This window comes from Panthera uncia, chromosome A2 (assembly GCF_023721935.1).
Source record: "Panthera uncia isolate 11264 chromosome A2, Puncia_PCG_1.0, whole genome shotgun sequence".
Taxonomy (NCBI): domain Eukaryota; kingdom Metazoa; phylum Chordata; class Mammalia; order Carnivora; family Felidae; genus Panthera; species Panthera uncia.
Window position 1 is genome coordinate 7,128,728 of NC_064816.1, and position 14,216 is coordinate 7,142,943.

Sequence of the window (14,216 nt, forward strand, 5' to 3'; positions counted from 1 at the left end):
CTCTCTGCCCCTCCCCTGTTCATGCTCTCTCTCTGTCTCAAAAATAAATGTAAAAAATTAAAAGAAATTTGGGGTGCCTGCATGGCTTAGTCGGTTGAGCATCCGACTTAAGCCTAGGTCATGATCTTGCAATTTGCAGTTTGTGAGTTCGAGCCCCATGTCAGGCTCTGTGCTGACAGCTCGGAGCCTGGAGCCTGCTTCAGATTCTGTGTCTCCCTCTCTGCTCCTCCCCTATTCACGCTCTGTCTCTCTCTGTCTCTCAAAAATATATAAATGTTAAAAAAAAAAAAAAAGATTAAAAAAAAGTTGTCACTCAAAGGACGCAAAGCACAGTGGGTGAGCTCCTTAGCGCAAGTGGAATCAAGCAACAGACTCCGGATTTTCAGGGCTTTATTGGTGTGGAACCCGGGATACAGCCAAACCCCTATCGTCGTTGGTCCAGCATCCCCCAGGTTCGAAGCTCAGGACGGCCCCTGCCCCACAGCCTCCTCGGGCTGCCTAGACGTCAGGGGCAACCAAGTGCTCCCCTGGTTCACTTGGTAAATGTCACTCCTCTTCTGCAACCCGAAGACGTACACTAAGGCCGCAGTGGTAGTCACCAACCCCAGGGTCACTAACACCACTATGACGATGGTGACAGCATGGGCATTCCGACCTACGCAGAGAAGCAAGGAGTATAAACACACGCACTCTCCCCGCGTGGGTTGCCCATCTGGATCCGAAACCCCGTTTTGGCTCACCCTGAACGTTCATCACCACGGTCACAGTGTATGTGCCTCGAGAGCTGACCGCCCGGCAGGAGTAGGTACCACTATAGTTTAACATGACGGTAAATGGAATCCCGACGGGCACCTCATTCCAGGAGCCTTCCTGAAAACAGTGCAACTCGGGGTCCGGATTGCCCTGGGCCTGGCACCGCAGGACATTGGTGGTTCTGTCTTTCCACGTCAAGCGCTGGGGACATTTGGCTTGGTCAATCTTGGGACCGTCTATGAAACGGTCAAATGATTAGACATACTGGAGTCACAGCGTGGCAAGGAAGAGTAATGTCTTCCCACCAAACAAGGGGAGCAAGGGTTTAAAGGTCAGAGTGACCTACTCACACAGAACACGCAACTGGACGCTCCTGTTCCTGTGTAAGATCTCCCTGTCCACCTCGAGCGTGGCATTGCAGGAGAAGTTGCGCCTGTCATCCCTCTCGGTGGCGATTAGCTGAAGCTGGGCAGGCTGGCCAGGGGCCGCAGCCGGAACTCCCTCCAACGTAACCTGGACTCGGGCTCCGGCCGCGCAAGTCACAGTCACTTCGGTCCCCTCGGAGGCGCTGGACTCACTCAGGTTTAGGATGGGTCCCCAGAAGCCTAAAAGCGGGGCCTTGCCCTGGAGTTTACTGACCACCCACCTCACATCGGATCCCCGCCCTCCATAACACCTGTTTCGTCTCGAGGTATCAGGCCATGCCTTTCTGCTACTCTGCGGGTCCCCAGCGCCTACCCCCCCCCCCCCGCCCCCATCCAACTTGGGACACTTGGGCTATACCCTTAGTTACTTAGACCCCGCCCACACTACAACCCCTCCCACTCTGGAGACTCAGGCCCCACCTCTCCAGTCTAGTCTTCGTCATCTGTGCGGCGCCACTCGGCTACCGAGGCCGCGCCCCTTGTCCCGCCTGTCGAGCCGTCTTGGCTCCGCCCCCTCTTACTGTAGATGGTCAAGTTCTCCCGGGCCTCCCGGCTGTCGCTCCCCAATGTCAGGTTGCAGACAATCTCCCGAGCGCCCTCCTGCTCCGCGCTCGCTGTGACTGTAGCTGTGGCCGTGATCGTATCCCCATGGCTCTCGACAACAGGATTCAGCATCTGGTTCCCCAGCGCCAGTTGGACTTGGGCCTCGGAGGCCGGGAACAGCCGGTCCAAGGTGCAGTTCACGGACCACGTCGTTCCCACCTCCAAGAGCCGGGGGACAACGAGGTGTGGGGGGGTCACGGGCAGGGCTGCGGAGAAGGGCAGGCGTGAGCAGGGGGAGGTCTCTCAGAACCGTGAAAGGGTCTCCCCTTACCCCATGACTCGTTCAGTGCCCCCAACCACGGTCCTTTCCCAGAATACCTTGCGGCCTGGCTCACCCCCTACCCAGAATACACCCACAGAGCCTTCTCGTAGGCTACCGCGGCCGCGAGTCTCCCAACGGAAGCTGTGCACGGTCCAGTAGCCAAGGGCGTGCCTTCCCAGAACCCGTTGAGGTCCAGTCCACTCCGTTTTCCAAACCCTCCCGGCCAGGGCGCTTCTACTCTGGCTTAGCTCATAACCCACCGTCCGCAGTCCCTTCCCTCACCGAAAGTTCGGAGCTGCCTGGGGGCCGAGCTGTTCTGGAACAGACCCAGCCCTCGGGACCGCAAGTCCAGTTCCGTGCGGCACGAGAAATTGGCGAGGTGGTCGTCTCTGCCCGCCAGCACCGTGACCGTGGCCTCGGCGGGCTCCCCGACGGCCGGCTGCCGGCTCAGCTCCTCCTCCCCGCGGAGCAGCACCACCGTGAGGTTGGTCCGGGGCGCCCCGCCGGCCACCTGGCAGCGCAGGGTGAGGTTTTCACCCACGGGCTGCCAGCGGGGCAGGGGGGCCAACTCCACGCGCTCCGGGAACCCTGGGGTAGGGTTGGGGGTGGGGGAGAATTGCACTTAGCAGCCAGCCCTGCAACTCCCACCCCAGAGAGCAGAGAGGGGGCTGAGGGTGCCCCAGTGCAGAATTGAAATTTTGAATAAACCTGGAGAGCTTACTTAGTATGTGCCTGCAGAAGTGTTTGCTATTGTCATTTAGCATCATGATTATTATTTCCTGTTTCGTGGGACACCTTGCCAGGCACTGAAATAAAGTCAGATTTTCTGTTCCGGAGAAATTCACAGTTAAGGGAAGGGAAAAAAAAAGAAGGAAGGAAGGGGACCAACTTATGACCACATACAACATTATTAGTACTCATAAAAGTTCCTGTTTATTTAGAGTTTTCCTTAGACTTTCCAATTAAAAAAAAATTTAAGTTTATTTATTTTGACAGAGAACAGAGCACATGAGCGGGGGAGGGGCAGAGAGAGAGAGAGGGAGAGAGAGAGAGAACCCTCAAGCAGGCTTTGAGTGCAGTCAGCACAGAGCGTGCTGTGGGGCTTGAACTCCCAGACTGTGAGATCATGACCTGAGCCCAAGTCAAGAGCCAACACTTAACTGACTGAGCCACCCAGCCGCCCCTCCTATTCCAAATGCCATCCACCTTCATTCACAGGCAACCAAGTGAAATCTTCTCTATTATTCTTCTCCTTTACAGATGGAGAAACTGAGGCCCAGAGAGGCGAAGGTGAGATGACCTATCCAAGGACACATAGCCAGAAAGGGGCCCGGCTGGGTTTAGAAGGTGAGACTCCCAACTCCAGACCCGTGTATTCACCTGCCTCCTTTTTTTTTTTTTTATAATGTTTATTGATTTTTGAAGTGGGGGGCAGATGGAGAGTCCAAAGCTGACAGCAGACAGCCCAGTGCAGGGTTCGACTCATGAACTGAACCATGAGATCATGACCTGAGCTGAAGTCCAGACGCTTAACCGACTGAGCCAGGTGCCCAGTCACCTGCCTCCTTGATGTCACATCTAGGGACTCCCATGGCTACTCCCAGCTTCTGGCCTGGATTCTGGCCTTGGCCTCTCCCAGAGCCTGGCCCAGCCGCCCCCCCACCCCCCGCCCCCCAATCCATCTGAGGCTCTCCAGGCTCTTACCAGGGCAGCCTCTCAGGATGCTCTGACACAGTCACGAGGGACTCAACACCCCCAGGCTGGGTCCTCTCCCCGCCGCAACCGCAGTGTCCCTCTGAGGCACAAGTACCGAACCCTGGGCCTCCTTCGGGAAACATCTCATACCCTCAACGATTTGAGCCCGGATCTCAGCTATCACAGAGGCCCGTGCACTGGCTGCCATGAAAAATATTTCACATCTTACTACAGGGAAGTATAGCTTTTCAAAAGTTCCACGACACCATTTCACTTTTATGAAAGACGTGCGTTAGTACGAACGGAAAGAAATCTGGAGTATTTCCGCTTTTAAGAAAAATGGCTGGGAATGCAAGCTGGTGCAGCCACTCTGGAAAACAGTCTGGAGGCTCCTCAAAAAACTAAAAATAGAACTATCCTATGACCCAGCAATTGCACTACTAGGCATTTATCCACCGGATACAGGTGTGCTGTTTCGAAGGGGCACATGCACCCCCATGTTTATAGCAGCACTATCAACAATAGCCACAGTATGGAAAGAGCCCGAATGGCCATCGATGGATGAATGGATAAAGAAGATGTGAGACACACACACGCACACACACACACACACACACACACACAATGGAGTATTACTTGGCAATCAAAAAGAATAAAATCTTGCCATTTGCAACTACGTGGATGGAACTGGAGGGTATTATGCTAAGTGAAATTAGTCAGTCAGGGAAAGACAAATATCATATGACTTCACTCCTATAAGGACTTTAAGAGACAAGACAAAACAGATGAACATAAGGGAAAGGAAACAAAAATAATATAAAAACCGGGAGGGGGGACAAAACAGAAGAGACTCATAAATATGGAGAACAAACTGAGGGTGACTGGAGGGGTTGTGGGAGGGTGGGTGGGCTAAATGGGTAAGGGGCGCTGAGGAATCTACTCCTGAAGTCATTGTTGCACTCTATGCTAACTTGGATGTAAATTTTAAAAAATAAAAAATAAAATGTAAAAAAATGGCAAAAACCGAAAATAGCATGCAGCTATACAGAGAGCAGTTATACAGCGAGCAGGCACCCTGCACGGGGAGGGTGGTGCCACCAGGCTCCCTTCCCGGGATTACACTCAGCATCTCAGCCGCAAGTCCCCAGGGCTCTGATCTGTGTCTGTGAGCATCAGTGCTTTATCTCCATTTATTTTGCGCATCTGTTAGCAGGATGTGTCCTAAGGTCTCAGGAAAGACTAGGGGGGGCGCCTGGGTGGCTCAGTCAGTTAAGCGTCGGAGTCTTGATTTTGGCTCGGGTCATGATCTCATGGTTTGTTGAGTTCAAGCCCCGCACTTACAGCATGGAGCCTGCTTGAGATCCTCTCTCTCCCTCTCTGTCTCTCTCTGCCCCTCCTCTGGGAGCATGCGCTCTCTCTCAAAATAAAGTAATAAGCTAAAAAAAAAAAAAAAGCCTAGGAGAGGTTATTTTTGGGGTCTGGGAATGCTCAACATTTTTTCAATATAAATTAATTGGTCTTTCACTTTCTATCATTTTGACTTATAAAAAGTTTCATAGGAATGCTTTACTTTTGGACAGTAGGAGAAACCTTTATTTACGATTTTAGAATATTTAACAAAGAGGCCCCCACTGGGGCACCACTGGTCAGAGATGATGATAGGCCAGCAAATGCCAGGAATGCTCGGGAACTCAGGGTTGGGGTGCGGTGGGCTAGCCGCAGCATGGAGCATACGCCAATTTCTACAGTGTAAACACTGCCTCGATGGCCGCTTTTAAGCTACCCAATGTGACACAGGGCTGGGAAAAGGTGAGTACAGTCGGCTCCGGTGAGCCAGGGCCTACAGGCTCCCGCAGAGCCCTGGACAGAGGCATCTGAAACACACACAAATGTACGCCCTCTACAGAAATGCGGACACAAAGATATGAATGCGCCGACATGTACTGACACAGACATCCACGGCCACTCACACACGGACACACACATTGACATAGAAAACACGCTTACACAGATATACACACAGGTGTGGATACTGACGTACACAGACCTGTACATTCACATTCACACTCAGATACACACACACAGACACGCGTGTGCACTCACACAGACACACAGAGATGATGACACACATACATACGCTCACAGACACGCACGCAGGTACACAAAACGGATACTGGCCCACAGCAGGAGCCTACACATGGTCACACGCACACACTACGAGTATCTAGGAAAGCTTCACAAAACGGTAGGTTCCATGAGTGTCCGTACTCTATTTTCTCGTCTACTGTATTCTTTTAAGTGCAGAGGGATTCTGGCAGGAACCATAAGAAACAGGGGACTCCCGGGTGGCTCAGTCGATTAAGCATCCGACTTCAGCTCAGGTCATGATCTCACGCGATTCATGAGTTTGAGCCCCGTATTGGGCTCTGTGGTGACAGCTCAGAGCCTGGAGCCTGCTTCATGTGTCCTCCCTCTCTCTGCCCCCTCCCCACTGGTTCTCGCTCTCTCTCAAAATAAATAAATAAACATTAAAAAAAAGAGAGAGAAAGAAACTGGTAACAGTGGGGTCTGGGAAGGAAGACTCATCTGTTAGGAACAAGGGCTTGAGGGCCAGACTACCCACTTCTCCAGGCTATGAACCCTGACAAGCAACTTTACCCCGTTGAGGCTTAAATTCCTCATCTGTGAAATGGGGCTCCTAAGTGTACCTCCCCCACCTGGGAGACTTCTTAAAGACTGAATGAACCCCTAGTGTCCACACTTAAAACAGTGACCACTCGCAGCCAGCACAAGGCAATGGAGGTTTAACACACACCTTTTTATACTTTTGGATTTTGGAACCACATGCATGAATGATTAACTGCCGTGAAAATAAAAGTAATACATAAAAGACATGAGGTATCATTTAAGAATCTTTGTTGGGACGCAAGTTGATTTCACAGCTGCTGCCCTGGCATATGGTTGAGATGTAACTCTCTGTCTCTGTCTCTGTCCGTCTGTCTGTCTGTCTCTCTCTCTCTCTCTCTCTCACACACACACACACACACACACACACATTCAGGTCCAAGCTCTGGGTCAGAGCCCTCGTTCCTTTCTGGAGACTCAGGGTTCCCTGCTCCCCCGCACCACTGGCCATGTACCCCCACTACTGCCCAAGGCCAGTGCCACCTCCAAGGCACAATCACTCACGGTATACTGTGATGTCAGAGGAGGCCGTCATCTGGAAGCCATCGCAGAAGCCGGAGCAGAGGACCTGGCTGTCACTGGTCACACTGCTGAGCTGGAAGGCTGCCCAGCCCAGGCCATTGCCCACTGGCTTCTTGGGTAGGGATGTCTCCAGGGTGATGAGTTTGGGATTGGGGCAATCCGTGCTGCAGTTTACCAAGAAGGACCCTCCTGCAGGCAGCACGGGGTTCTGGGGCTCCACCCTCAGTGGGAACTTCTGCCCCTGGGCACCTGTGGGAACAGAGGGACACTGCTGTTTGTTCCAGTGCCTCAATCTACCCTTCTGCAGGCCCCACCTTTTCACATTCACCATCATGAAGTACCTTCATGGTACTTCAGTCTGGTGGGGAAGACGGATGATTGATCAGGAACTGGGGAAGCCTCCGAGGCAGGCTAGGGGAGCCCCTGATCCAGACTGTAGGAGGAAGCATGTCAGGGAAAGCTTCCTGGAGGAGGGGACAAATCGGAAGGGAAAGTAAGAACTGGTTATCTGAGTGAAAGGGAAGTGATCCTGGCAGAGGGAAAAGGAGAGACAGAGGTCCAGGGAGGGACTGTGTGTGTGTGTGTGTGTGTGTGTGTGTGTGTCTGTCTGTCTGTGTGTGTGTTGGGTCAGGAGACAAGTCACAGGCAGGAGAGCCCTGAAGGCTGAGTTAAGGAAACCATAACTTTCTATTGAGGCCGGTGATGAGCCCCCTGTCAGGTGGGAGTTTAAGGAAGTGTTGCGGCAGCCAGGGCAGCAGGATGTGGAAAGCTTTGCTCTCTCCATTCCCCCACCCTCCCCTGATCCCCCAACTCCAGCCCTCCCCAGGCTGACTTGCCTCACCTGGGGGCAGCAGACAGCAGACCAGGAGCAGGGAGATAAGTGTGGTCCTGCAGGCCCCCCGCAGCAGCCCCGAAGGTGACATCGTGGCCAGCCTGCAGGAGGAAGTTGCCTTCATGAGGTGCAAGGCAGTGGGGAGCAGGCGGGGCACCCCGGGGGACGGAAGAACAGCCACAGTGGTTACAATTACAGAAGTCCAGGGGCTGCTCTTTGCCCCGACCTGGGGAAGGGCAGAGGGGATGTTCTGTGGCCCAGAGGGTCCAGAGTGGGGGACCTAGCGACGACGTGGAGGGTGCTGCTGGGTCGTGGAAGGGGCAGACCTGACTTCACATCGCTGGCCTCTAAATGCACTGACAGGAAATGCTAACGCAGTCGGCTTCCTTTGTTCTCAGCACAAGGAAGACACCTCCTTCCTGATGAACTTGGGTGAAGGGGGGTGTCCTGTTCCCAGAGAGGAAGTTAACACGGGATCTCCTGACAGACATTGTCCTTGAGGTGATAAGGTGGGATTTCAAGCTGACAGCGGGGGGGACTTCTAGGCAGGGTCTAAAAGCGCAGTGGGAGATCTCAACATTCCTTGTGGGGGCGAATAAGAGATTTGGGGGTGACAGTTGAGGGACCCCTGAGATGAGGGAAGATGTGAAAATGAACAGAGCCTGCATGTATTGGGCCCTTGTGACTGGCTGTGTGTTGACTGAGTGGCTACTGGGGGGCCCTTTACCTCTGAAGATCTTCGAGGACCCCCCCCTTCCCCGTGGGTCATGCTGAGGCCGGGTGTTTGGGGTACAGCCGAGTCTGGAGCCTCCACCTGTTGAAGATGCTACTTGTAACTGGTCCTCACCCCTGTCCTCCGCCCCCCTGCCCACCCCTCCGGGCAGCCGGTTTCTCCACCCAAGAGAAGGGACTGGGGGTCAGGTGGACCCTAAGACTTCCATCTACTCCGTCTCCCCAGCTTCTGACCTTCCTCTCGCGCCTCCGAAGCTCCAGAGAGGGACCTGGCCGGGGTCCTTGATGGCACCCAGCTCCCATGCCCTCTCCCCGTCCTGAGGCCACGCCCCCTCCTCTCTCAGCCGAAGCACCTTCCCCCTCCAGTCGGGTCTCCCCCCAGTCCGTTTCCCACAAAGTCCCGCGAGATCCCCTAAAACCAAAATCAAAAGTATTTGTAAATAATATTGGTATCCCCCACTTTTCTGAAGTTCCGTTACGCCACTTCACGTTTACGAAAGACCTGCGTTAGTACCTGTTTTTGTGGAACCGAAAGAAATCTGAAAACGATTTGCCCTTTTATGAGAAAAGATGAAAAGCGAAAATAGTACTCGGCATTGGTTTTGCAGTGGACGTCGCAGAGGCAGGGAGAGGGACACCGCCAAGCCCCGTCCCGGGGATTACGCGCAGCATCTCAGCCCCCAGCCCCCGGGGCTCTGACCTGTGTCTCTGAGCATCCGTACTTTATCTTGATTTACTTTGTGCATCCGTTAGTAGGATGTGCCCTAAGGTCTCAGAAAAAACGAAGAGAGGTTATTCTTTGGGTCTGGGAACGCTAACAATTTTTTTCCTGTATAAATTAATGAGAAGTATTTCCTCTCTTTAAGCCATTTTGGCTCACAAAAGGTTTCATGGGAACGCTTTACTTTTGTATGGCGTGAGAAACCTGTGTATCCGAAAAGGGATGATACCCAGATTACAGAAATTCCTGGAAGTTATAGAGGAAATTAACAGGGGATCTCCAGACACTCTCCTTGAGGTGACAAGGTGGGATTTCAATGCAACATTTAAAGAGGACAATGCAGACACTACTAGGCAGGGTCTAAAGACCTTCACCTGAGAGGTCAGTATTCTTGGGGGGGGGGGAATAAAAGAGAATAACTCAACAACAACAAAAAAGCAATTAAAAATGGGCAGAGCACTTGAATAGACATTTCTTTTTTTTTTTTTTTTTTTTTTTTTTTTTTTTTTTTAATTTTAGAGATACGGTGCTTGGATGGCTTGGTTGAGCGTCTGACTCTTGGTTTCGGCTCAGGTCATGATCTCACAGTTCATGGGTTCGAGCCCCATATCAGGCTCCACTCTGACGGTGCCCCTGAGCCTGCTTGAGATTCTCTCTCTCTCTCTCTCTCTCTCTCTCTCAAAATAAATAAATAAACCTTAAAAAAACAAATTGGAGAGAGAGAGAGCGAGCACAAGTGGGGGAGAGAGGCAGAGGGAGAGAGAGGACCTTAAGTAGGCTGCAAGCCCAGCATGGAGCCTGATGCAGGGCTGGATCCCATGACCCTGGGATCATGACCTGAGTCAGAATCAAGAGTCTGGCTCAACTGCCTGAGCCGCCCAGGCGCCCCTAGGCATTTCTTCAAAGAGGCGATATAAATGGTCCCTAAACATATAAAAAGATGCCCAAGCTCCCTAGCCATTAGGGAAATGCAAATCAAAACCAGAATGAAAGTGAGGCGCCAGGGTGTCTCGGTTGGTCGGTTGGTCGGTTAAGTGTCTGATTTCGGCTCAGGTCATGATCTCACTATTCATGAGTTCGAGCCCCGCATCGGGCTCTGTGCTAACAGCTCAGAGCCTGGAGCCTGCTTCGGATTCTGTGTCTCCCTCTCTCTCTCTGCCCCTCCCCCACTTGTACTCTGTCTCTGTCTCTCTCAAAAATAAACAAACATTAAAAAAAAAAAACCAGAATGAGAAAGCACTTCACACCTATTAGGATGGCTACTGTAGGAAAACAAAATAACCCATAGAAAGTAGTAAGTGTTAACAAGGATGTGAAGGAGCTAGAATCCTCATACAGGGCTGGTGGGAATGCAAAATGGGGCAGCCACTGTGGAAAGCAGGCCGCTCCTCAAAAAGTTAAATGTAGCATTATAAGCGGTGCCTGGGTGGCTCAGTGGGTTAAGTGTCTGACTTTGGCTCAGGTCACGATCTCGCGGTCCGTGAGTTCGAGCCCCGTGTCGGGCTCTGGGCTGACGGCTCAGAGCCTGGAGCCTGCTTTGGATTCTGTGTCTCCCTCTCTCTCTGCCCCTCCCCTGCTCATGCTCTCTCTCCCTCTCTCTCTCTGTGTCTCTGTTTCTCTGTCTCTGTTTCTCCCTCTCTCTCAACTAAATAAACATGTGGAAAAAAACGTAGCATGATAAAACAAACAAACATAGAATTATACAATGCCGCAATTCCACTCCTAAGTATGTATCCAAAAGGGACTCAAACAGATATGTGGACACCAAGGTTCACAGCAGCAGCATTATTCACAAAAGACAGAAGCCACCTAAGTGTCCATGAGCAGACGAAGGGGTGAACGAAACATGATGTATAAATACGGTGAAATATTATTCAGCCCTAAAAGGAAAAGAAGAACCCATCAGACACGTTACAACATGGATGAGCCTTGAAAACATTAGGCCAAGTGAACCAAGCCGGGACCAAAAGGACACATAGTGCACTTAGATATGAGGTCCCTAGAATAGGCAACTAGTGGAGAAATTAGAGTGTGGTGGCCGCCAGGGGCCGAGGGGGAGCGGGATGTGGCATCAGTGTTTAATGGGGACAGTTTGGGAAGATGAAAAAGTGCTGTACATTGTGCTGGTGATGACACATCTACTTATTTTGATTTGTGTCTAAAACATGAGATGGGTTGATGGATGGCAGGAATGGATAGATAGATACAGGGTGGCCAAGTAATATCTAGCAATCTAGGTAATTGTGGATCCTAGGGGTAATCACTGTATTATTCTTCTGACTTCTAGGTGTGTGCGATTTTTCAGAAAAAAAACGTTGGAAAATAAAGACTGGATCCTTGATGGATCTGAGTGGCTGCTTAAGTCACAAAAGGAGGGACAAGCTGATTTTGAGTTCCTCCTGTCAAGAGGGCACAATGCCCCCTGTGGAAGTCTTGCCAGGAAATGGAAATTGAGAGGCGCCTGGATGGCCAAAGCATCCGACTTTGGCTCAGGGTATGATCTCACGGTTTGTGAGTTCAAGCCCCACATGGGGCTCTGTGCTGGCAGCTTGGAGCCTGGAGCCTGGTTCAGATTCTGCGTCTCCCTCTCTCTCTGCCCCTCCCTGGCTCGTGCTCTGTCTCTGTCTCTCTTTCTCTCAAAAATAAATACTAAACATAACTTTTTTTGAAAAAAAAAAAAAAAGAAAGAAAGAAATGGAAATTGAGCCTGGGCATTGGTTGGTCAAAGGGAGAACAGAGGAACATATTAAACTACACAAGGGTGACATCAGACTTCTATTAAGCCTACAGGACGAACAATCCAGTTTTTTTAAGTTTTTAATGTTTTTTTAAATTATTATTTATTTTTGAGAGAGAGAGAGAGAGAGAGAGAGAGAGCAAGAGTGGGGAGGGGGGTGGAGAGAGATACACACAGAATCTGAAGCAGGTTCCAGGCCCTGAGCTGTCAGCACAGCGCCCAAAGCAGAGCTCGAATCCACAAACCCTGAGATCATGACCTAAGCCGAAGTCAGACATTTAACCAACTGAGCCACACAGGCGCCCCTCAAATATGTTGCAAGGGGCAAAAAAAGGAACCCAGAACTTAAAGGAAGCTGCCCTCAATCCAGTGCGGTATGTGGGCCTTGTTTGCACTTTTATTTGAGCCAGTAAATATTTAAGAAACAATTAGGGGGGCACCTGGGTGGCTCAGTCGGTTGTGTCCAACTTCGGCTCGGGTCATGATCTCACAGTTCATGAGTTCAAGCCCCACGGCGGGCTCTGTGCTGACAGTTCAGAGCCTGGAGCCTGCTTCAGATTCTGTGTCTCCCTCTCTCTCTGCCCCTTCTTGGCTTGCACTCTGTCTCTCTCTCTCTCTCAAAAATGAATACACGTTAAAAAAAATTGTAATCTAAATACTCACAGGCTACACAATGATATTGAAGAATTATTGTTAAACTTTTTAGGTGTGATAATGATTGCAGTTATTGTTTGTGGTTCGATCTTTTCAAGATACGTATGGAAGTTTTTACAGGGAAAATGATGTCTGGGATTTGCTGCAAAATTCTCCAGTGGCAGGGAAACGGATGGGGGTAGAGCTCAAACATGTTCGGCAGTGGATACTGGAAACTGCTCATGTTGGCGCTTAAGTTCAGGTTTGTTTGTTACCTTATTCTTCCCTATTTTGCATGTGCTTTAAACTGTCCATAATACAACTTAAAAAAATTTTTTTTTAACATTTTTATTTGAGACAGAGAGAGACAGAACATGAGTGGGGGGTGGGGGCAGAGAGAGAGGGAGACACAGAATCCGAAGCAGGTTCCAGGCTCCGAGCCGTCAGCACAGAGCCCGACGCGGGGCTCGAACCCACGAACCGTGCGATCGTGACTTGAGTCGAAGTCGGACACTTAACTGACCAAGCCGCCCAGGCACCCAACTTTTTTTTTTTTTTTAAATAAGTAGCCACACAAGAATAAGCAAGATAATTTTGGAAAGCGACTGCCCTATCAAATATCAAAATATATTCTAGTGGCAACGTCTTTTACCAGGTGGCCCACTACCAGGCTCGGTCCTGCAAGCAGCTATTCCCATTGAGAATTTTGCTACAGATACCCTTGAACCTGGGTAAGGCGATGGAGCAGGTGGCTACTACTACTGCAAGGATCAGAAGTGACCAATGACCCCCAGAAGGGAACAAATGCTAACATTTCAATGATGAGCCACAACACAGCCATAAACTAGAACAAGGAAATCCTGTAGGCCTGGGTATGTGGAACCTTCCCGAAGACCTCTAGCAGGTAGGGGAAAAAAAAGAGTTCTGCATAGTAGTAGCATTTTTTTTGGAGGGGTTGCCTGGGTGACTCAGTTGGTAAAGCATCCAACTTTGGCTCAGGTCATGATCTCGCGGTTCGTGGGTTCGAGCCCCGTGTCGGGCTCTGTGCTGACGGCTCAGAGCCTGGAGCCTGCTTCGGATTCTGGGTCTCCCTCTCTCTCTGCCCCTCCCCCACTCATGCGCGCGCTCTCTCTTTCAAAAATAAATAAACATTTTAAAAAAAAAGAAGAACAAGAAGAAGTGAATCGATAGGGGCACCTGGGTGGCTCAGTCAGTTAAGCATCTGATTTCAGCCCAGGTCATGATCTCACGGTTCGTGAGTTTGAGTCCGCATTGGGTTCTGTGCTGACAGCTCAGAGCCTGGAGCCTGCTTTGGATTCTGTGTCTCCCTCTCTCTCAAAAATAAACAAACATAAAAAAAAATTTTTTTAAAAAGAAAGAAACATTAAAAAAAAATGTTTTTTAAGTAGGCTCCACACCTATCGTGGGGCTTGAACTCACAACCCTGAGATTGAGAGTCACATATTCTATCTATCGAGCCAGCCAGGCACTCGACGTTACGATTTTTCCAAAAGATGCCAAAGCATAGTATGTGTACAGATTTCCTTGTATCTGGACGAAGGGTCTCCGGAAGCAGAAAGAGGAAACCAGATGACATTAGTTGCCTTCAGAGAGAC

At 50.8% G+C, this 14,216-nt stretch overlaps 1 protein-coding gene across 3 annotated transcripts; it reads right to left on the reverse strand.

The window, feature by feature from the left end:
- Window positions 1–372: 372 nt before the first annotated feature.
- On the reverse strand, window positions 373–8,819 carry ICAM3 (intercellular adhesion molecule 3). Of its 3 annotated transcripts, XM_049642413.1 has the most exons (9): window positions 8,744–8,819; window positions 8,505–8,591; window positions 7,787–7,878; window positions 6,928–7,194; window positions 2,326–2,631; window positions 1,700–1,987; window positions 1,104–1,358; window positions 741–989; window positions 373–655 (listed from the first exon to the last, which is right to left on the reverse strand). In XM_049642413.1, exons 3-9 carry the CDS (start codon window positions 7,866–7,868, stop codon window positions 462–464), a joined length of 1,641 nt encoding a protein of 546 aa, XP_049498370.1. In that variant the 5' UTR covers window positions 7,869–7,878; window positions 8,505–8,591; window positions 8,744–8,819; the 3' UTR covers window positions 373–461. The 3 variants fall into 3 exon arrangements, with proteins under 3 accessions (XP_049498370.1, XP_049498371.1, XP_049498372.1); XM_049642414.1 differs by lacking the exons at window positions 8,505–8,591; window positions 8,744–8,819 and adding an exon at window positions 8,004–8,093; XM_049642415.1 differs by lacking the exons at window positions 8,505–8,591; window positions 8,744–8,819 and adding an exon at window positions 7,974–8,093.
- Window positions 8,820–14,216: the final 5,397 nt, after the last annotated feature.

Excerpts from the sequence above, each read along its gene's own strand:
- ICAM3 (XM_049642413.1), bottom strand. The coding sequence starts at position 7,868 with ATGTCACCTTCGGGGCTGCTGCGGGGGGCCTGCAGGACCACACTTATC. Across the intron at positions 7,195-7,786 it reads CTGCTGTCTGCTGCCCCCAG|GTGCCCAGGGGCAGAAGTTC; the intron begins GTGAGGCAAGTC and ends CTGTTCCCACAG. Across the intron at positions 990-1,103 it reads CGTCCAGTTGCGTGTTCTGT|ACGGTCCCAAGATTGACCAA; the intron begins GTGAGTAGGTCA and ends ACCGTTTCATAG.